The sequence below is a fragment of the Rousettus aegyptiacus genome, unplaced genomic scaffold, assembly GCF_014176215.1.
Source record: "Rousettus aegyptiacus isolate mRouAeg1 unplaced genomic scaffold, mRouAeg1.p scaffold_m13_p_8, whole genome shotgun sequence".
Classification (NCBI taxonomy): domain Eukaryota; kingdom Metazoa; phylum Chordata; class Mammalia; order Chiroptera; family Pteropodidae; genus Rousettus; species Rousettus aegyptiacus.
Window position 1 is genome coordinate 49,999,262 of NW_023416311.1, and position 23,887 is coordinate 50,023,148.

Genomic DNA, 23,887 nt, shown 5'->3' on the forward strand with positions numbered 1-23,887 from the left:
TTCCCTAATTTTGCTAAAGGAGATTGTATCTGCATTTTGTCTCTCTCTCTGACTGTGTGTGTGTGTGTGTGTGTGTGTGTGTGTGTGATCTATTTTTGGAGAAAGAACTCTCTCTCCTCCTGTGTTCTGGATGCCAGCCCTTCCAGCACACCCTAGAGTCTTTCCTATCTGCCTTCTTTTCTTTCCAATATGGCATCTTTGCCAAAGACTTGACTCGCACTCTGATTTTGTGCTTATCTCGAGTCTCGAGTGTTTGTGGTGGTGAGGAGAGACCTTCCTCTGACATAGTATGTCTTTCAAACTTTTCCATCCTCCCTCTTCTTTTAACAAGTTACAATATGGCCTAAAAGAGCTTTCTGTGATAATAGAAATGTTCTACACCTGCACTGCTCAACACGATAGTCATTAAGATACATGGGGGCCAGTGTGACTGAGGAGCTTAATTTTTATTTTTACTTACTTTTAATTAATTTATATTTGAATTTAAATAGCCACTTGTGGCTACCCTATAGAACAGGGCAGGTCATCCTTCCTCACATCTTCTTCCTTTCCTAAATCAAAGGTATCTCTTTCCACTTCTTACTTTATCCCCATATGACTTCTGAATGAGCTGCTTAAGAGCTCCTCAACAAGTTACTATGGCTGTTGTAGTGATTTGTTCCCTGACTTTGCCAAAAAAGATTGAATCTGCACTTTCTCTTCATCTTGACCTACTGGTGGTATGTAACTGTTGAAAGGCCCTTCAGAAACTCTCTCCTTATAACATTGCTCTTTCCAGATCTTCTCTGCCTGTCATCTTTGCTTTCTCTTACCCTTCTGCCCAACATATGAAAATACTGATGTGTTCTGAGGTCGATCCCTGGCATACTTTTTCCCCCCTGGCTAAGGCCTCCTCCTACTAAGAGATCTCAGCCATTCACAAGGCTTAAGCTGCTACCTCTAGACAAATGAGTCTCAAATCTGGAGCTCTCCTAGTACCAAACTGGCATATGCAGCTGCCTTCTGAAAATTTCCACTTGAACGTCTGCTTCATAGGAATCTTGAACTCAACATGTCTAAAACTGAGCTCTCTATCTTTTTCACTGTATCTTTCTCAGTGAGGAAACTATGTTTTGGGCTAATCAACCCAGAAAACTAGAGTCTTCTCTCTCTCACCAGTGAATCACAAAGTCAACTGTTTGTCATGCTGATTTGTCAACATCCTATTTTCCCTTCCTACCAGCACTCATTTAAGACTCTTATCATCCTTTGATTGACATTCTGAAAGACTCTTCCCTTCCTTCTCTGGAACAGACCCTCTTCCCTACCTTTGGTGTCAAAAATCTGTCTAGAATGATAGTAAAGCTGCCCTACTTCTGTAGAACGGACCTGTGATTGATGGTAACCTATCTCCCCTGGACACTCCTTGCTTATAAGCCCGCTTTTTCCTCAGCTCTGTCAACCTATGTATTTCAGGGTTCTCTAATTTTATTCTGGGTCCCACTGCTAAGCTGACCATACAATTTATTTCCCAAACTGGGGCACATGTTTGAAGAAAATGGATGTTGTTAATATCTATACTAAGCATAAGCCAGGACGGTCCTGGAAAAACTGGAATGTATTATTATTGTCCTGCCTCTAGTTGACAGAGATAACATATAAAGAAGTACTTTGTAAACTTCAAATGACAATAGTAAGAGTAGCTAATATTTTTTTTTAGAGCTCAGCATGACCCAGTCACTTTGCTGAGTGCTTAATACAATTTAACACATTTAATTTCCATGAGATACTTACTGTCCTCATTTTAGATGAGAAAACAATGGTACAGTACTAACCTACACAGCTGGTAGGAAGTCGAACTGGGATTCACAGGAGGCGGCCTGACTGAGGCACCTGCCTTCTAACCAATCACTATACTGGATCCATGGTCCCCTCTCTTTTCTATACTGGCCAATAAACTTTCCCACGAATTTGCCTCAAACCTGCCACTCTAACTATATTTAATTTTTCATTTTTAAGTTAATTGTTTTCTGAACTTAGGTACTGGGTTTACTCTTTTACTGAACAAGTTTCTTTTTATCTCATCCAGACTTGTCTTCTCCTTATTATAACCTAAAATGCTAGTAAATTAGTCAATACATACCTAACATAGTGAGCGATATGCACAAAACTGGCCTAAAGAATAGTAGTAATTGGTTTTCTTTGGTTTAAAAAAGTAGAAAAGTTTTCTGTTCTCTTCGATACTTTTTGCTTACCACTGACAATATACTTTACATGTATCATCAAATTCTATAAAATGTTCTAAAAATATTTTTGTATATTTAAATTATCTGGGAAGAGACAAGTAGCAAGGCGTAAGTGTGATTTTATATCTATAAAAAAACCTCTCTTTTCTTATCATATTTCCAGTGATTAGTACTGTTCCTATTATAATCAATACTCAATAAATAATTCTGGAATTAATGTTAAAAAGTCACCCCTACCTCTACATCAGGAGAGATAAAAATATTTCTTTGATGATTTTAGGCTATAGTAAGTCTTATTTCTCTTTCTCACTCAAACTTTTATTCTTGTCTTATGAGATAAAGAAACGCTCTAGATCTTTTAAGTAATTTGGCTGAGTGGGTTTGGTATTTGGAAAATGCAACTGTGGTAGCAGCTAATGAATGTGTCAGGAAAAGTAACACAGCACAGTGCAAGGGAATCTAAAACAATACCATTTAAACTCCAAGTTTGTAAGTTGTATGCCTACATTAACTCCTTTATGCCTTAACGGGCATTTTTCTATTTAGTAGGGATCACTCCCTGATCCCTGCCACAAGTATGGTTTACTTTAAGAAACAGAAATATGATGAGAGCAAACTAAAACATATGGAAACAAATATTGAAAAAATTGCCCCGTGTGTTTTAATTTTTTTGTTTTTAACAAAATGCTTTAAGATTATCGGATTAAAAAAAAAAGAATCATTACTTTTAGAAGGCATAGGATCTTCATTGTGGCAGGGATTTCTATTTTAAAAATGATCAGGAACCTTTTGGTAATCTTTCAGAGTATAAACTCCCATTTCCCACACAAATCGCTAGTACTTCATTACCTAAAACTGCTTATTGCTCTGCGACTTTAATGGTACAAGGAGCGGATGTAGGATGTTGGTCAGCATATGTGCTGATGTAGCCAAGTAATGTGCCGAATAGCCAAGCTAAAGAGATTACAACCTTGCAACACAATTGTTTAATGAGAGGGAATAAAAAATAAAAGTGTTTCTTTTCAGATTTTAAGGTTTTGGTTTATGACTCAGTCATAGCTGACTTTCCCTTTTGGTTAAAGTCTATTTTGTTTATTGACTGTTTACTTATTACTAATGCACAACATTTATCCTACTAGCCTTAGAGAAATAAAATACATGGTTATGACAATCAGCCCCAGGATCAAGAATGAAGTGAACTTTGTTTTCCTCTTAAAAAACTCATCTGATTGAAAAACAATCAGAAATTGTTTTTAATACATATCTATATGAGAAAGCCCAACTGTGTGATAAATGGTCATTCACATCTGCCTATTCTGTTGTTAGGAAACCAATTCAAAACAGCATCCGCTCAGCTTCCTAGGGCCTTGGGGGGTATTTAGAATTGTGTTTGATAGATGAGTTCAATAAATAAAGACTTGTGGGCTACTCATAAATCATCACAAACAGATAAAGTTTTAGCGAATGGGAATAAAAAAAAAATGTATCTTCTTTAAAATAGCAAAGTGGAATTGAGAGTGCTTGGAATTAACTAAAAAGATGCTAGCAAAATCATGTTTATTTTATTAGGGAATGAAGGAGGTAGCCTATTTTGAACAAAGCAAAGAAATAGAGATTTTAGCCACTAAGCCTAGCTTTTGTTTCCTGCTCTCATAAATGGCTTAAGAAGCTTTTACAGTAAACAATTGTCATTTTGACTTGCGACATTATTCCCTTGATTCTGCTTATTTGATAAAACATGCTGATGGTAATTCATTTTTGTTAGCATAAAACCACTGTGAAATTATTCTGTTTCACAGAAGGTATCTGAAGACCTTTAACTATCTGGGTTCATGAAGAGTCTTCCCTTTAAGAATTGTGTTTTTGTCATATTCTCCCTATCTTGGGAATATGGTAGCTCATGCTGACCTTTGAGTAGAAAGATTGATTATATGAGGGCACAAAGACTACAATGAGAAGAGTTTGGAACAAACTAAATAAAACATGTTAAAGGCCTTTTCTGCAGAAAAAGAAATTCTGTCCAGAGCATAATGTACAATAACAAGGACATACTGGTATTGTAGATTTGGACTTTAAAATCTGCTTTGAGTTTTTTTAACACATCAAAATCCAAACACAATGGACATAAATTTCAATACTACATTTATACTTTGAATTTTAAAGGAGAGAACCACTCAAATTTAGAACTCCTAAACGTAGTTACACAGATTCTTGCTTGCAGCTGGTAAGCCTCTTTGTTTCAGCTCATATTTGTTGCCTAAGCAATGCTGATAGAAAGCTCAGGTTGTACCTTTGACACAGTGAGCACATATAGGAAATCATAATACATAAAAAATAAAGGGAATGTACAAAACATGCTTTAGTTCCCTAAAAGAGCAAACTATAACATACAAGTGAGGGATGTATGTGTGCGCCAGTCTGCTCTGGAAAATGTCAACGCCACCTTCCTCATTCTGTACAGTCTCCTAGGATTCATTTCCTCCACCCAGAATCACTATCTAATTGGGTTTTATTGTTTAGCTTATTGTACTTATTACATACATAGGTAACTCTTCACTTACAATGTTTTTAAAGCTAGTGACATTCAGTTTGTTTTGAATATCCATTAGCGTTGTTCTGTAGAAAGGCAGGCAGGCATAATTAACTCAGATAAGTTCACCCACAGGCAAATAGGCTATTTTCAAAGCAGGGATATTATGCAGCCATTAAAAACTGTGCTTGTCAATAATTTTTACAGTTAGAGGAAATAGTTAAGATATAATACTGTTAAAAAGGATACAAAACTGTGTACATGTTATGATTTAAATACTCTTAAAATAATGTACATCATGTGTAATATATATTTCATACACAGATGTATATATATATATAACCATATTTCTGGGGACTACATATGACTTTTATTTGCTTCTTCATACTTTTCTGTAATTTCCATACCTTCTCTAATGAATATTATTTAAAAAATTAGTCAAGCATTATTTTTTTAAAAACCCTGCAGACTTAATTAAAGCCTCATTAAAATGTTTCCCAGTACTGAATGATCCAGGCAACCTGATAGGTAAAGTTGTCACATAATGAGATTCTTCTGGTGTCTCCATGATTATATCTTTAGAGATAGAGTCTGATATACATTTGCCTTAAACCCATTTTTTTTTCTAGAAGGAGCAGATGTAGACAAAGATACTGCAGAAGTTTAGTGTGTTTGTGAGTAATCACAGGTTGAGCCACATAAATTTGCACAACTCAGATATCTCTTTCAAACTCTAGTTAATTTCCAATCAAAATGATTATTCTGGCAAATATTAATAGCTAGCAATTTTAGTTCTTAGAATTTCAAATAAAATAAACTAGGGTTTGCTTTGTTTTTTTTCCATCCATGTTGGAAGTACCTACTACTTCTTTTTTTCAGCCTGTGAAGTGAGTATTCTTTCTCTATTTTTTATTACTTTAATAAAGGTTGTCCCTTCTTTCCAATATAACCTTTATTACATATCTTAATGTTTATTCTTCCTATTTCCTTTCCAATGTCTTAAGATAGAAAGTGAAAAAAAAAATTGTATTTTCCATGTAGAACTATCTCTATTATTCAGGCACTGATGGGTACAAGTTTGCCTTTGAATACATGTCCTCTGATGTTTAGGGTCTTTTTCTTCCTGCCCCTCAATGGTTCTTTTTCCATTGGGGATCTGACATCTTCTGTGTGACCAACAAAGGTGCTATTGCTTAGTTTGTGGTTAGGACAACTGTAATACTTCAGGGCTTTTGTTTATTGAGGATTTAAAATATTTAAAGAATCACTACACCTGGAAGAGTGCTTGGAACATAAATTGTTTTAGCCAGAACACCAAAAAAAGGTAAAGGGTTAAGTTTGAGGGCTTAGTTTAAAAGTCAGCATACATGGCATAATTAATTTGAATAATTAGAGCTTGTCTATTAGCTACCTGGTCAATTTAACTCCCCAGGGAATGAATACAAATAGACATTTGTATAAACAAACATCTCTGAGAAGAATGGGATACTCTCAGTAATAAGTAGATTTGCCCTATGTACTGCAAGGAGATAGACTGAGCTCATTAGTGAATCAAATGGACTATATGTGAAAATATGTACTGGTATATTTCTATATTTCTCATTAAATTCTAGACTGGGGGCCCCCAACAACCAGTCGAATAATACACAGGCTATGCTGGCCATTGAATTGGCTTTTAGTCAGGTATTTGTCTGAGAGGTGAAATTCTCATGGACCCACTAATTTCAACATATGAATACCATACCCTACTTTCTTCAGCATGAAAATTGAATCAGAATATTGCTTTCTTTGTTCTTAAGTAGAATTACTTTTCAGCATTGTTATTCATAAGTAGAAGAAAACTAACTACAGAAAAACCATTTCACATGTATTCATATAATTCTTTTCTAGAACCAATAAGGCTTTGGGTATATTTAAACTTCTTAATTCTATATCTATATCTATATCTATATCTATATCCATATCTTTATAGATATATATACTATCAAACAAAAAAAAGAGTAAATGAATGAATGGTAAAATACGAAAATGTTTTATAAAAGATTTGGTTCATAGGCATATATGACACCCTCTAAATCCTATTATTTGAAAAGAACAGATTAAATCTAACATTTAAGGTTCCTCTTGGGTTTACAATCTTACAGAGGTTTTAATGTCTTCCTTGATCAACTCAACTATTTCAGAAGGAAATCAGAGTCCATCCTCAATTTCCACAGGAATTTTATTTTATAAGATACATCTACTGAATGGTGGTCTCATTCCATATTGTAGCACATATGTCAGTGTTTGGAAATGTATTCTAAGATGACATGAATTATTTCAGACATACATTTTAAATGGTATGTATAATGTCAAAATAATTCATTTTAAGTTTGATCAAATTTTAGTACAATTATAGTTAATATTGTTAATACAACTATACTTAGGCTACAATTACCAATTTCCTTACAAATATATACACAGGATTGATAAATTTAGCTATTCTAAATCATATTCAATAGTTTAGTATAATAATTTAGTATAAATTATTTCATATAAAATCATCTTCCTTTTCTGATTTAACGTAAAAATAGAAACAACTTTGAGCTAAGTTGTGTATTTTTAAAGGCCATTTGTTTGAATGAGATGTCATGGAACACACCCTACATAATTTAAAAACTTTATATTACACTTCACCCTATACCCCTTTCAAAGTGCATTTTTTCCCTCAAAAAAAATCTGCACTTTTTAATTTTGCAAATACTATTAGTGCAAGAGTGATATCTCTGACCCAATAGAATACATTTTGAAGAATTCCAATAGTGGTTTACCATATCCAAAAAGTCAGAAACTTTTAAATGTTGCTAATAGAAAAATCCTGTCTGCTTCATGTACATTTTATGTTGACAGGAGTAGTGTGTTTGCATTAGCATTAAACTAATGTTTTAAAAGGTATCATATCTAGGCAAAAAATGACTTGATGACATACTCCAACACCTAACACAAACAATCTTCCTAAAACTGGCAATAACCAAGATTCGGGAGAGCAATTTTTCAGTGCTAGCACATGCAAGATCTGACATACAAGCATCAAGTACTATTACTTCAAATAAATAGAACAGAGGAAGAATGATGCTTTCTTAACTTATCAGATGGCAACTTAACCCACGACTACAAATGAATAAAACAAGAACCCCTCCTACCTCCTGAAGGCAGAGAAGAATGACTTAAGGAGGCAAGATGTGGCTTTAATTCTTAATTTCTTTTTTCTTGAACCTCATGTATAGTTAATAAACACACCATAATAAATACATTGACATTTAAATGGTAAAGGTCTTTAGATTTCAAAAGCAGCCTACTAATTATTTCCAATGATTATATTTGCACTATACATAAAAGTTATAATATTAAATAAACTAAAACAAAGACAGAAAAGTCTAATGGAACTAAATTACACTAATGAATTTTACGTGCGAAACTAAATTGCAACGATTAACCATTTTCTCATGAATCATGTATTATATAAAAACAACAGTACATAGGGTTGGAAGCTGATAAACAAAGACCTAAAATATCTCAATAACTTTAAAATTTGGTTGCCTATTTAAATAATTAATATTTTGCAGGTCTAGTTACAGAAGTAAGCATACATACCCTGTTCTAACACTTCTTCTTCTGCTCGTTTTGGCTGCTGGAGTAAAGACATCTTATCTTTGTTCTCTGTTTCTGCAAAGGATAAAAGAAGCTGAGCATAAATCTGCAGTATATTTTACATACTTTAAATCATTTATTGGAAATATGCCATTGACATAAAGATATTATTTAGGATCTTATGTTTGATTTAAAAAAAACAACAACAATAGTAATAATTTATATGGTAGAAGTGTGCTAATTTGTACAGACAAAAAACAAACTATAGCATAACCACCAATTCCCAGACTTCTGGCTAGGTCGACTACTCTCAGTAATATATACATTATACAGAATTTTAAACATGCAATAACAAAACTGCTCGTATTGTTTTTCTCAAATTGCATTTAGTAATGTAATAGGGCTACTTTAAGATACATTCTATTAACATATTAGGATCTTATTAAATGACCTAATTGCTATGTTAACTTCTTTCATAAATTTCCACTAGAAAGAATAGAAAGTTGTTTTGGCATTTTAACATTGAACTTGCAAAACTGTGTAAAGTCTCAGCATCCTTCATTCAATAAAACAGGGTGTGGATTTTGCAATTTTAAACTAAAGAAATGACAATCAATACGACTGTTTTGTAGATGAACACTAAGTTAAAAAACAATTCTGATAATGAGACTGAAAAGGCCAAGACTCATAATGTCTCACAAATCGAGAATTGTTCTGTGCTTAAAGAGGCCCATTAAACAGATGATTTAGGGTACAGCTGGAGATGATAACCATTTTCACTGGCAAACTATAGCATTCTTTAGAACATGGTATATAAATTCATAAACTGGTTACAGGAAGAATGAAATGGAGAAACTAGAAAACATGAATTAAAGGGAGAAAGATTTACATTATGGAATCGGTCCCCAAACTAATCTCTTGCATCACTAATTAAGATTTTTCACTTTAACTATTTGGATGGGGCATGTCAGGAGGGAAGGTAGTGTATAAAAGAAGGAAAAGGAAAAGAAGGAATTGGATTATGTGGGCACGTGTGATTCTTTGACAGAAGAAGGATGATTTTAAATATTAACCGTATAGTCAAGTGAGACATAAAGAAATATAAAATACAAAATCATATGCTACTTTAAATTACACACCAATTTTACCTTTGTGATGTCCATGCATCATAACCATATCAGACTTCACAGGAATTGGAATATTGGCCTCTGGTGGTATGCCTCTGAATACATCCGGAGCTACATTCTGTGTACAGGTCATGAAAGAAACTGCATGCTTGGCTTCCATGTAATACATAATGTATAAGTTGCACATTTCATCACTAGATGTGCCACTGCAGACAAAAAAAAAAGTGGATGCAACAAATCAGCCACTCACATAAAACACATTTTTAATGAAAGAAAAATGCAACCAGTAAATCTGCCAGCAATGGATTCAAAGGTGGAAATACTGTGCATTTATTTTATAGCTTTCATTAAAACCCACCCCCAGCTTTCAACATCAAAAGCACATTGTCAAAGGTGTATTTTCACTTAATGGAGTATCTATTTGCAGTTATTTCATGGATATCACCAAATATCGCAGATGCAAATGACATTGAAGTAGCAATGAGATACTGTCCTCTCTCTTCTGAATCTTTTTTATTTCTTAGTCCTTCTTCCATTTGCTAAAACTCATAGATTGGGCAAAGTACTTTTCTCATGGAGAAATCTTAATTATTTACTTAATAATAGTAAAATTCAGTACACTTCAATGGAAATATCATATATTATTTACGAGTCTTTAAAAATAGCTTTTTCCATTTAACCCTGAGCGTCTGAGATCTTGTTTTAGTTACTGCCTCCTTTCTCATGGTCAGATGAATCAATAATCATGTGTCAATAATAAGACATCATAAATGCATCCCTGTTTTCTGACTTAGCACGTTGGCTTCTGCAGTAAAGAAAAGACTGCCTCAGGAATGATGTAAAAGGAAATCAGCCCTCATCTCCATTAAGCGCTCAGTACTGAAGGGGGTTGTGCTGTACAACAGAATGACTCAATGATAAAAATAGATTTTACAACAGTGGAATGGACATTTCCAAGAAAAAAGTTCCCAATAACAAATAATGCACAATAGTTAATAAAATTTTTTTGTTCCTCGATTCACATGGGTTACTGTGGGTTACTATTTCATTCTCTTCACTATTATTAGAAAGGAATTATTTAGGTACACTTTCACAAAACTTACGTATACCAAAGTAATTTGCACAAAGGAACATTTCCTTTTTGGTATTAATTCTGACAATTTTTAGCAAGCCTATACCAAAAACAAAAACAAAAACAAAAAAACCCAAGCCATGAAGTGGACTATTTGCTGTGCAGAAATACGTCAGTGTTGATTTTTCCAGCATTGTCACACAGCACTCACTTTCTCTCCATAGCAACAGTAATGACATCAGCAAGAGAAAGAACAAAATAAAAACCTTTTCCAAATAGGAATGTGGTTTCTCTCAGCTCTGAAAATGTAGAGCCCCTGAGAGACCATAGCAATGAGCCCCTGCCATGAGAAGCTCTGTTTATGCATAAAAATCATCTGCCTTCTCATTCTCTGAATCTGATGTCTGTCAGTGTGATTGTCTCTCCCATGAAATATATATGAGCAAATGTTGAAGTGTAATCCCAAACAAACACTTGTTCAATACACATATATTTAGGTGTCAAAATGCCATTCCTAGGAATTACATTTTAAGTCTTGGAGTTGGTCAGAAAATTATACGTTATAAAAGGAATGGTGAGTACCAAAGTAGTAGCCTCCCATCGTATTATCCTCCCTCCTCCTGTTCGAAATGAGGAAAAAAGTACAGATCAAAAGAGAGAAATGAGGGAAAAGGAATTTAAATTTAAAGGAATTATGGCTCTAGTTTAGAAAACCTTGAATCATTTAGCAAAGAGGGAAAGCAAAATAATATAAGCTTCTTAAATTAATGAAAGGAAAAAATTAATAAATTTATATAATAAAATGAAACTTGCAACTAATCTATGAACAGATACGTATATATTTTGTCTGTTTGGGAACATCAGGACTATGTTTACTCTAAACATGTGATTTATGGGGACAACCTGATCAACTCACCAATGTAGTTTATTTAAGGTACTAGTTCGATGATACAAAATTGAGCTGATCAAATAATTTGAGAATCTTTGCTATCACGAAGAAAATTTCATTAAAGAGTTAAAGAAAAAAGTCATATTTTATTCCTTTCCATCTATAATTAAAGTTGTAGTCAAGGTAACTCTGAGCTCCTAGACAGAGAACTATCATATCCTAAACATGTTAGGACTCAAATCATCCTTAATATCAAAACACAGCTTGCCTATTTTTACATTCATCTTTCAAACAAAACAAAACAAAACAAAACATAACAAAACAAAACACCTTGACTTTAGCCAGACGAACTACTTTCAGTATTCTTTCTATCTATCTATCTATCTATCTATCTATCTATCTATCTATCTATCTATCTATATCTATCTATAATCTATCTAATGGATACATCCATCCATCCATTCAGCTATCCATCCATCTATATTCTACGAGGGTTTTTATCAAAATGAACTATTTCATATTATAAAGATATGTAATAGAAACAAGAATGGACCAGGTATTCTAAAATGTATCATTTAAAAAAACCCAAATATTGTACATCATGACTATGTTTCAGACAGTGGTCCTTCAACTTTGATGATTCCCTCACCCCAGCCTCTGTCCTTTATTTTCAAGCCTCAACAGATATGAGGGCTGAAAATAACCAATGATGGTTAAAACTAATTTTGAAAAGAAATATGAAAACTTTAAAGAAGTTATTTCACAAAATTTTTAATTGTCTCAGGAGAGTTCATGGTGCTTTTGAACTTATAATTAAGTACTTATTGATCACATAACAATTTTTGCATATGATACATTTTTAAATGTTACTAAAGTGCTGTACTTAGAATCTATGAATATTCATTAGACATTCTTATATGTACATGAAATAACTTGTTCCAATTGAACAATATGACTGACAAAATTGACCAAATAGGTAAATATTATCTACCAACTCTCAATAATTAATTTAAAAACTAAGCATATATAGCATACTTAATTGGCTTAATCAGCTGACTTAAATTGTTTTGTTCGTTTAAAGTTGACTAAACATTTAAAATAAATTTAGATAAGTGTCATATTGAATGTAAAGTATGTAATGCAGTCAGGAACAAAATATTGCTTCTTCATAGATTAATCAATACTATGTATGTTATCGGTATAAACATTGGTATAATTTTATCTAAGATATATTATTCATATTTACTATTAATTTCCTACAAATTAATATATTAAAGGAAAAATATTAAAGAAATGTAATATGTCTGGATAAAAAATGTCACCATTAAGTACATTTATTAATATGTTTTGTCTTAAATACATCTATTTTATAATGGCTATATTTTAAGATGAATCTCTGACATGGGAAAATTAGTCCCTAATTTTTAAAGTGCTTTTTATTAGTTAACTACTTTATTGGTTCTATCCAAGTGAAGTTTTCTTCAGTTCCAAAATTTCCAGTTTAATACAGAGATTAGCTTGGATTGGGTAAAAGAAGCACTCTGAAAATCTTCCTAGTAGACCATAGATGGTACCATTTTCTTGTAAAACCTAGTTTCCAGTGGCTGCAGCATATGAAGGTCAAAAACTTGAAACTGACAGTTCTCCCAGTTCTCTCTGCTGCCCCGTGGCACCTCTGGATTCGTAGGATTTATATCTAAGACAGCTTTGTGCGCAGGGCTCTAACCCATGCCCAGTAGTAACATGAATTTGTGTACATGTGTTGAAGAATAGGTGGGAAGGGAGAACAGGGAGAAGATTCACATAGCATCATTTAATTTAATAGACATCATAAAATCCTCGTTTTTTTTTAATGGTTACATTCTTAACTGTGATTCTATAGTACCATATGGAAGTGGTACAAAGCAAAGATGCACTGCTGCTATTACCTTTGTAAAATTAAAAAGCATATTAAGTGCTATAGAAATGTTAGACATTATTATGAGAACTTTTATTTTATTTAAATTTATTCAGACTTGTCTTATTAGTTTATCATTCCACTGGAAGAAAATTGCTTCTGTAATATAAATGAAATATTCAGGTTATGTACTTACCCAATAACTTAATCTCCTCTAATTTCTGTTTCATTTGTACTACAAAATAACATTTCCTTTAGCACACATAAGATTTACAAAAAGATCGGTTAGTATGGTCATTTTAGGGTATTATTTTAAAGCAAAATGCACATTTTAAAAATGACTTAGAATTATTCGGAACTCATAAAATTGAAAGAGGCTTCTCATCCTGCTACCACCGCAAGTCATTATTCTCTCCGGTTGGTAATGCCTCACAGGATACCGAAATGATAGAATCTGACCAAAGTTTCAAGCCCTCCCAACCCAAATTATAAAGGTTCTTCTAAGCAAAAATTCTACTTATTCCACACATAAAATTGTAAACTGACACATAGAATGTGTTGGAAGGGATTTTTTTTTTTTTTTACTACTTTGTTTACCTATTACAAAGGTTAATAAAATAACTAATGTCATTTAAGTACAGTTCCTCGGGCTCTACACTATGTTGGAGAACAGCTGATCAATACCCTCCAATCATATTACTTCATGTATTTAAAGAATGTTAAGAAGTGAACTGTCGGACTCTTACCTACAAATTGCTGTCCCCAAGTTTTTCCTACGTTTATCAAACTTATCCCAAAGCAAAGGTGTTAGAAGCTTCTTGTTTAATAAAGATTGGTAATTTTTAAAATCTGTTCTATCTTTAGCCTTAAAAGTCAATGCTTATTAATATAAAAATCCTTTTAGAGTAACGTAAAAAATCCTAGTCCAGCATCTCAAATGCCTTTTTTTTTTTTCTTTTACCTGCATCAGGACCTTTTCGTTTCCCCCTGGCAACTAACACTTAGTGTTGTCATCATTAAGAATCATCTTCGGTGCATTTAATGCATCTTTTCAGATGCCTGCTTTCTTTAACTTCTCTTTGATCAAAAGATAAATTGTTTAAAATTCCAGCTTCCCGGTGGCATCAGTAAATATTTATAAACTAGTTTAACATGAAAAGGAGGCTCCTTGGTTCTTTCCTAACAACAACAAAAGAAATGATAAGGGGCTTTACCTTTCATTTTTAATTTAGGCAAACCTTTTTTGAAAGAGTTCATAGTGCTTTGAAAATTTTACTTAGTGTTATAAAATATTCCAAAGAGGCTAGATATTCTGAAAATTATTTAAAAGTCTGACATCCTATTTTGCAAAGTGCTGCATAATATTCTCACTTGGTAAACTTAACAACTAGAAAAGACTGACTAAATAGGCAGAAAAAAAATCATGGTTCTAAGTAATTACTGTGTACTACCAAATGCGGAACCCAAATAGTTGTCTAAGTTTGAACACAGGGTAAAGGACATGAGAAGAAAAATCTTCATAATCATTATATTTTTCATTATTAAGATGAATCCGAGGAAGTAATATATACTTTTTTGGTAAATGTAGAAAGATGATATTGAGGTCTCGAATAAGCGAGAAAGAAGCATGAAAAAATAAGCATGTTTTATAATTTATCCAAATCGATCAGTTTTAAAATGATCAATGCTATATAGTTTGTTGTAGTTGTTCGTGATAGGAAAAAAACGTGCAATTCATTCATGATGATAACTATTACCTATAATTAATTATGCCTCCTTCCTCAAAAATCTTTTTAAATTGTGAAATTTACAGAATCTTACCCAATGCGTGTGGCTTCTGTCCTTCCTTCACCAGTGAATACACATCTTGCTGCCAATATGTCACCGAAACTAACATCTACTGGATGTTCTACAGGGTAGAAAGCCTGCCAAGAAGACAAACACCAGGATTAATTAAAATTATCAATAAAACCCAGAACCACATACTTTGATAACGTGAGGCCTGGACCACCCAGGGTTGAAGGGAGGACGACAAACACCACCACCACCATGTTTAGTAATATTAAGATAACTGACAAGGAAACCACCAAGTTGGAAGTTGTAAAAAAGGTTATACACAGCTTAGATAATACAGTAAATATAGATTTAGAGATGTTTAGATTCTAGAGAAATTCACAAGGGTTCTATGAGGGTTTTTTAAATTACTATCTGATGATTAACATTTTTTCCTCTCAAAGTTAAGATTCTATACACCTGCGGAAGCTGGGGGCTCTGGCGTCCAATCAGTGTCCACTGCCCATTTCTCACTCTGTATCCACTTACTACCTTACCTGTAATGAACACAAATTATAATCATATAATAAGGTATTAGAAAAATAAAATGCACTATTTACTTTTCTATTTCAAAATAAAATCTAAATCTTTTCAAAACCCTAAATGTTAAGTATTTTAATGAAAATTATACGATGAAAAAACATACAGAATTTCAAAGTATTGAGCAAAATCTCTTTCATTGAAACAGATTTAATGTCAAACATAAATTGCATTTTACATTTTTAGTATTAGCAAGCACAACGGTAAATATTTACAATTTAACATGTAGTTTAAAGTTCTTACCTAAACGATGAGTGTGAACTCTATAGGCAAAGACATGCATTGGATACTTTTTATAATGACATGAAATGTCAGAATTCACCACTGTTAGAAATGAAAACACAGAAAAAAGTCACCATTCAACTAAAACATAACATTATCCTTATCTAAAAGCATGTATAAGGTATTCACAATCTCCTAGGCATGGGGGTTTCTTATGAATTAAACACATACTCACATACTCGGTGGACGGTAAGCACTAATTTATTATTTGCCAGCCACTTTACTAAGATGAGTTAAGGTCCCCTTGCCCCCACATTTTATTTCATTCATAAACAAAATGACTAGGGCCCAATCAAAATACCCTCTCAGTGAAAACACTGGCTTAATTTGTCATGAAATTTATACAGCTGAAAAAAGGTTTAAAGTTGTTTTTATTTTTAAAACAGAAGGATTTTTGAAAAATTGATAGCAAACACCTAACATAAACTAGATTCACAGTTTCTATTGAGAAGGGATCATTTCATATACTTTTCCTACCTTATAGTTCTAACACATAGCAGGTATTCAATAAAAGTCTTTTATAATAAGTGAATGAACAGTTACAATGAGACCATACTTATCATTAACTTTAAAAAATTCCTAGTAAAAAAGAATAAAAAATATTTAATATGGCACTTTCATCAGAGGATCAGATACAATGATAAGTAATATTATACTTATTCCAATAGTTTTTTGTAAATTTAGGAGAATCAGCTATTATTACCATATTTTATAAATGGGGAAATAAACCCAGTATACCTAAGTTCAAAGACTGAGTCCATGTTAGATTTGCTAGCTTCTTGATTTTGAACTTGATATTCTCTGCAGTAGTTTATACGACAGTGTTATGAAGTTTGTCTTTGGCATCTAAAGAATAGATGATTAATTTGTAAAATATTCAAAGATTTATTCTTTAATTTATATAACCCACTACCTATCCATGGGCCTCAATTCTGAGCTGTCAATAAAAAAATGGAAAATAATAAACTACTGGCTTGAAATAATACAAAAATCTATTTTAAATGCAAGAATAATAAAGAATTGGTTTATTTTTCAAGGACTCAAAAATATTGGTCATTTCAAAAGTTTATAAAACAATATGCTGCAAATCCATTCCTGTAGATTAGGTAATAAGGTAATAGGAAATACTAAAAGATCACTACTTACCTTTCTCTCCTGCTGGTATAACGGTATCAACAGACATCATAAGGTACATGCCAGCAATTAAAGGCTGTCTGCAGAAAACAGTAATATTTATCTCAATTATGTGAAAAATCAAAACTATTGCCTTGAAAAAATAAGATATTCTTCAATACACTGGTCTATCAAATATGATTCATGTGAAAATTATAACAAAATAATATGGAAAAAAGGTAGAATATTTATTTTTTTCTTAAAAATAATTTATTTTGGGAAGCAAATAGCTAAATACACATTTTTATGGAATGGTGAATATAGAAAGCAGTATCTAAATGGCTTCTGTGATGGTTAATTGTATGTGTCCATTTGGCTAGGCTATACTGCCCGCTTGTTTGGTCAAATATTAGTTTAGATGTTTCTGTGAAGGTATTTTTTAGATATAATTAATACTTAAATCATGGATTTTGAGTAAAGCATATTACTGTCCATAATGTGGGTGGGTCTCTTAAGAGAAAAGACTTAGGTGCCCTGAAGAGGAAGGAATTCTGCCTCCAGACTGCCTTTGGACCTAAGACTGCAGTGCAGACTCCTGCCAGCATTTCTAGGCTGCCAGCCTGTCTTTCAGATTTCAGACTTGCCAGCCCCCACAATCCTGTGAGCCAATTCTTTAGAGTAAATCTCAACACCTACCTCATCTCTCTCTCATGCATAGGTATATATATATAAACATTCTACCAGTCCATTTTCTCTGGAGAACCCTGACTAATACAGCTCCCAGTAATTCCTACCTCTGACATTCATGACCTTGTCTAATCCTCTTCCCTTGAGTGTAGGTTGGACCCAGTAACTGGACCTGGGAATTTGTTAGTTCTAACAAATAGAATATAGCAAAAGTGGTTTCATATTTTTTTTTCATAGGAGTATGAAAATTTGTGGCAATGATTTTCTTCACCTATCAGACATATATTATTTAATAACTCCTGAGATTAGACTACAAAAAAGACTTTGGCTTCCATGTTACACCCCATCCCCTCTCTTGCATTCTCCCCTGCCAAATGCACCAGCAGCCAGGTGCCATGTTGTGAGCTGCCCTATTTAGAGTCCACATAGCAAGGAAATGACGGATACATCTAGCCAACAGCCAGAGAGGAAGTGAATCCTGTCAGTGGCCATGTGAGTGATCTTGGAAGTGCCTCTTTCCCGGTCGAGCCCCCAGATAACTGAAACTTTGGCCAAAAGTGAGAACACCAGCCACAGATCCATCTAGGTTGTGCCGACTCTTAATCCAAAGGAGACAATCAGTATTTGTTGTTTTAAACTACTAAGTTTAGACTCATTTGTTATACAACAATAGATGACTAATATATTTCACACTTTTAAGTTCTCAAAAATTAAGGTTGCCACTCAGGATAACTGGAAGTACTTACGGCAAGTGTGTGAGGTGCAAAGACACACCGGAACAATCCTTATGATTATCTGAAAAACACATGCACATATACATAAAACACAACTTATATATGAAAACATAAAAAATGGATTTCAAAATAATAAAGTTTAAAGGATTATAACTCAGCACTGAAAAATCCCTCTGTGTTTCATTTATATGGTTCTTTATAATTTACGGAGTACTTTTATACTTATAAATTCGAATGTATCACAACCTCAACAACAAAACTATCATTTTGTGCAGTTTTTTTCTTTATTTATCATACTGACCAGTTATCTGCTTTCCTGTAGGCATACTAGACACTAGTCAAAATCTCACAGAAAAAATTGTTGCTACTCTATATGCATTTTCTATATTGTTGAAATATCCAGAAAAGTTGATGAACAAAATGATTCCATTAGGTCCAAACAGCTAGCTCTTCTAGTTTTCGAAAACTGAAGGAGTTCATTGTTTGGGCTTTCAAGGTATTGCCAGTTTTAGAGTCTGTAATGTCTCAGATTTATGTATAGAAATAACCTTGTTTATTTTCTACGTCTCACTCACTCTCACTTTCTGAATAGAAAAAACCTGATGCTCATTCTGTTTCTATCCTAACTTCAGTGGCAAGCCTCTGAGTATTTCTATCTGGCAATGACACTTCAGAGACCTGAGTATTATTTTTAAATTAATTTTTTAAAATTTTATTTTTGAGAACAATGTTTTCTAAATGTACTGCATGAGATTCAGTAAATACACCTAGTCTGTACTACTTTCAAAAAGATTTCACTCAGAATTATGTAAATATCTCCACTGATCAAAAAAGAATGGTGGAAAGTATTCATTCAAACCAAATGAATTTTAAACTCTAGAGACTCACCTAATTAGCTTAATTGATTTTAGGAAATATTTCCCATCTGTATAAAAACGTCATACCTATCTAAAAAGGTTATTTTGAGACAAGGATAATCTTCCATTCATTCAATTAATATTTATTAATCGAACAATTGTAATATTCAGGCACTGTTTTATATGCTGTGGATACAGTAAAAATATATACGTTCAAATTTCCTGTTTTCATGGTGTTTATGCTCTAATGGGAATGAAGAGACAGGGAAACAAGGTAGGAGAGATAGAGAAAAATAAAACACCAAATATATAAACAAGATAATGTCACATAGTGAACTCAATGGGATAAGTGATAATAGGTAGCTGTTTTATCTACTGTGGTCCAGGAAGGATGAAGTGGCCATGAGGCTGGAGATTGTCCATGCCATGAAGAGTGTGTTAAGAATCTGGCTTCTGTAAAGTCATTGGAGGATTTTAAGCATTGGAGCAATGGGATTGCTCCAATGTGTTCACCTAGCACAGTACCTAGACTTAACTGATTACTTATTAATTACTGAATGTCAGGTTGTATAATTTTTTATTTTAACTAACTATATCAGGAGAGAGTTTTTTCCCCTCATACCATGTCCATCCAAGCAAAAGGGTCAATGTGCAATGAAAATTGTTCTGGTTTTACATTATATTTTTGCACTGAAAGAATCAAATTAATCACATTTTGATATCCACCTTGGTTGATATCAAAAATTTAAATGAGAAAATTAATAAATAAATTAACACATTTCAGGAACTATTAATGAAGTTTGTCATTAAGGCTGAAATGTGTCACCAAGTTAAAAGCGGCAGGAATGTTACTAATAGTAACATGCCAGCTACTGCCAGTAACAGTGCATCCTTCTGTTAAATAATGTTCTTTATCAGAATTGTCTAAATTGAGAGCTTTTTAATCAAAAAAGTACAAAAATAAGCCAAAAACAAATTTTAATTCGAAGACATTTTATAACTACACTTACTGAGTTTTCTCCAAATTCAACAATAGCCACTAGTACATAACTGTTGTCTATTAGCTTCCCTCTAGAGTTTGAAAAGTGAGCCACAGTCTCACCACTCACTCCATTGCAAAGACATAGTACCAGGTTTTCTTTTAATCCCATATATTTATCAACATGTCATATTTTATAAGGAAGTCAAGGATGTCACACAATAACAAAACAACTAAAACCACAAGTCGTAATATAAATGATCAATGCATTCTAGAGAAAAATATACTGAATTCTGACTTACATATTATATAACATAAAAAAAATTAGGGAAAGCTTTGAGAGACTAAGTTTTGTCCTATAGAGTGCAAATCTTATATGGGTCTGAGGCAGGATAATTAGCCTAGGGAAGTCCCTCACCTCTCCCTTCCAGAATACAGTTCTGGAATTTTTCCTTAGTTCTTACTCAACCCTCTCCCTGTTTTGATTTCAAGTGTGAGACTTCAGCATGAGAAACAAGCCCAAGCTGGGAGACAAGACAGGATAGATGGTCTTGGGCTGCCTCCTTCCCTCCAGGCGGCATGAACAATAAACCTAGATTGGGAGGCAGAATGGATAGCCTTGGGACACCCCCACTCCCAAGAAAACAAAAGCCTGTAATACAGACAGCTCAGGACAGAGTCTATCTCTGAGTTGCTCACACTTTTCCCTTAAGTGTGTATTTTCACTTGTGCTTTCCTGGTTGCTGTCTGTCTTCTCCTTGAATCCTTTCTTGGGGCATAAGACAAGAATCTGGTCATTGGTTCCTCTTTGGACTCTCACCCTTTTGAGTTCTCTGGCATCAGGTAAAGGGAGGGTGAATATAAAGATCCAAAATGAAAATCTTGCCTGTTTTACAAAAAGCTCCAGAAATGAAAATACACAGAAGGAAAATTAGTGAATAGATACACTTAAAAAAATATCACACCAGAGTTTCTAAGTTGTGGCTGTAGAAATTTGTTCGCATCAAATTTATCTAGTTGATTTGATTCAGTGAATCAGGAGAAATGAGGCTTTTCTAGAAACTATGCTGTGTGTTTGGGTGCCTGTGTGTATAAACATGTAGATATTATGGTTTAAATGATGGATAACACTTTAGATTATCATCATTATTTAAGCATGAAGTGATAGAATTACAATTTTAACTGTGACTTTTAAAAATTGTTATTTAGTAATGGATAAATACACATTTTAACAAATGATATTTTAGCTGAATGAAATTCTAGAAACTATCTCCAAGTAAAAAAAAAAAAATTTAACATCATATTTATGTACATTGTAGACGTTAGTAGAGTCCATTGTTATCCATATAGTCATTATTTTAAAATCTAATTTTATTATTATAAATGACTGTGATCTCTTCTAGCACAACTTTCTACAGTTTGACCTGAAGGGCCCATTTGCTTACATGTAGACACAGTGAGAGGTCCCAGTGGGAGCAACCTGAACTTCAAACAAGGTGGCCTGGGGGTCTGGAAAGCTCCTAGCTACATAGCTATTCCTACAGCCAAGTGGCAGCTTTGGAAAGAAACATATTTCAGCCTAGTGTTCGGTGTGAAGATTATGACCTTCTAACTCCAATGTGATCCTTGCCGCAGTGATGCATTATTATTTCTATAACCTCTACACTGATCTTACTTCTAGCGAACTCAAAAACTTCAGTTAGTTTTGCATAATTTACCAATGATTTCCAGTGTGCTCTGACTTTGTCTGCCCTTCTATTGTAATGCAGTGCTTTAGCCAAAGATATGAAGCCTCATAAGAATTAATTCATTTCCATTCACTAGGCTGTATATGAAATCTGTCTCTGACATGCATCGTCATAAAATGAAAGCTACTTAAAAGGTTTATTATCATAAAGATATATCAGTGCTTCTGCTAATATTTTATCACATAAGATGAAAAAATCAAATCAGAACTAAGATAGTTCAGAAATGTACAGAAAATGAACTCAATATCAAAATCAAAGGCTAGCTAAAAAAGCTGGTAGGAAAGACTGATTCTGTAATTAGAATAAAAGTAAACAGAAGTGGAGGAGAGAAAATACATGAAAAAGTTAATGCAGGGCAGAAGACCACAGAAACGGAATACCACAACTTAAAAAAAGATGAGAACAGTAATGAGTCAAATGACTAAAAGAGCCTGAAATTATAAGATTGAATTTGTTTGAATGAAAGGTAGACTAGAAAGTGGACTAGTCCCCTGATTCATGTTTCGTTATAAATATTGTACATTTCCCATGTACAATATGTAAGATTTGTTGGGTGGAAAGTTTGAAATTAATTTGTGTATTTTAATCGCACACACATTTACTATAAAGCACACATTGTGCTTTATAAAATCGTCATCACTTTTCAACTAGGTGCCCATAGAGTTCTTTTGCTAAAATGAGTAGGATCCTGAAGAGCATCTACTAAATATTTGGTAGATTTGTGCTTGTGACCGATATTGATACTACTAAGAAACTCCAGTCTACAACTAAAATAATTTATGTAAAGAATGCAGCACTCTATTTGGAGCATAATAAAAATCCGATAAATTTTAGTTATTATTATGATTATTCTCTTATTGGTAGGTTCCAAAAATTTTCAGCACATGAATATTTTGCTTTTCATAAATATATTTCAGTTATATGTCTAGATTTTCTTTAATTGAAGAAACTGAAGCACATCAAATTCCTCAAACTAGTAACATGGGAATAGAAGGGGGAAAGAAACATGGGAATATTAAATGAGTAAAGAGATGGTTAAAAAAGGAATTATGATTGAAGTGGTATGTTAAAGGTATTATATACAAAATAGAAATTCTCTACATGGAAATAAAAATGTTTATTCAGAAGGGTCTGAATTAGTATATACAGAATAGAGTGATCAGTGAAATAAAGACATTCAATAAGAAATAAACACCAGGGTCTGGCTAAAATGAAATTCTTGAATCAGAGACCACATGATTGTGAAAGAGTTGATAATGCATTGTTTAAAGGTCCTTCCATGACCTTTACTAATAAAGTTCCCCTTGAACTGACCATCTGCTTCTTTCCAAGTTCTGGGTTAGAAGAAGTCAGTTCAACAGGATCTTATGTTTGTACAAAAGGGAGCGAGTCATTTTTATATTGATATTGAAATTGTTGTTTTAATCTATATTTACTCATTTATCCTGTATAACTGTCATCAGGCAAAAATTCTGACAGCTCTTCTTTCTAAGTAGCTTCATTTATCTTGCTTTAGTTTTCTTATTCCAAAGTAAAGTCATTCTTTCTTTCATTGTATTGGGCTATAGGTTCATTGTCTCTCTAAGGTACATTGAAAAATACTTGACTTTTAGCTATTTATGCTCTATATTTACAGAGAACTGAACCCAAGACATCCCTCTTAAAGGACTCAATCATGTCTGCTGTTCTCTTTCCATAAGACATAATTTTAACTTAGTGAACTTTAAGATATGGAGATAAAATT

The 23,887-nt window shown here is 33.1% G+C and overlaps 1 protein-coding gene across 23 annotated transcripts in view; it reads right to left on the bottom strand.

The window, feature by feature from the left end:
* The window catches only part of PAM (peptidylglycine alpha-amidating monooxygenase), a 141,513-nt gene that overhangs the window by 44,640 nt on the left and 72,986 nt on the right, over positions 1-23,887 (bottom strand). For 14 of the 23 annotated variants that reach the window (XM_036225946.1, XM_036225944.1, XM_036225943.1 and 11 more), the window contains exons 7-13: positions 18,572-18,620; positions 17,172-17,239; positions 15,987-16,067; positions 15,624-15,700; positions 15,192-15,295; positions 9,534-9,718; positions 8,389-8,460 (exon numbers count right to left, since the gene is read on the bottom strand). In XM_036225946.1, coding sequence (XP_036081839.1) covers positions 8,389-8,460; positions 9,534-9,718; positions 15,192-15,295; positions 15,624-15,700; positions 15,987-16,067; positions 17,172-17,239; positions 18,572-18,620 — 636 coding nt within the window. Of the gene's footprint in view, positions 1-8,388; positions 8,461-9,524; positions 9,719-15,191; positions 15,296-15,623; positions 15,701-15,986; positions 16,068-17,171; positions 17,240-18,571; positions 18,621-23,887 lie in introns of all 23 variants that reach the window. The other 9 variants (XM_036225937.1, XM_036225934.1, XM_036225933.1 and 6 more) reach the window with 1 other exon arrangement.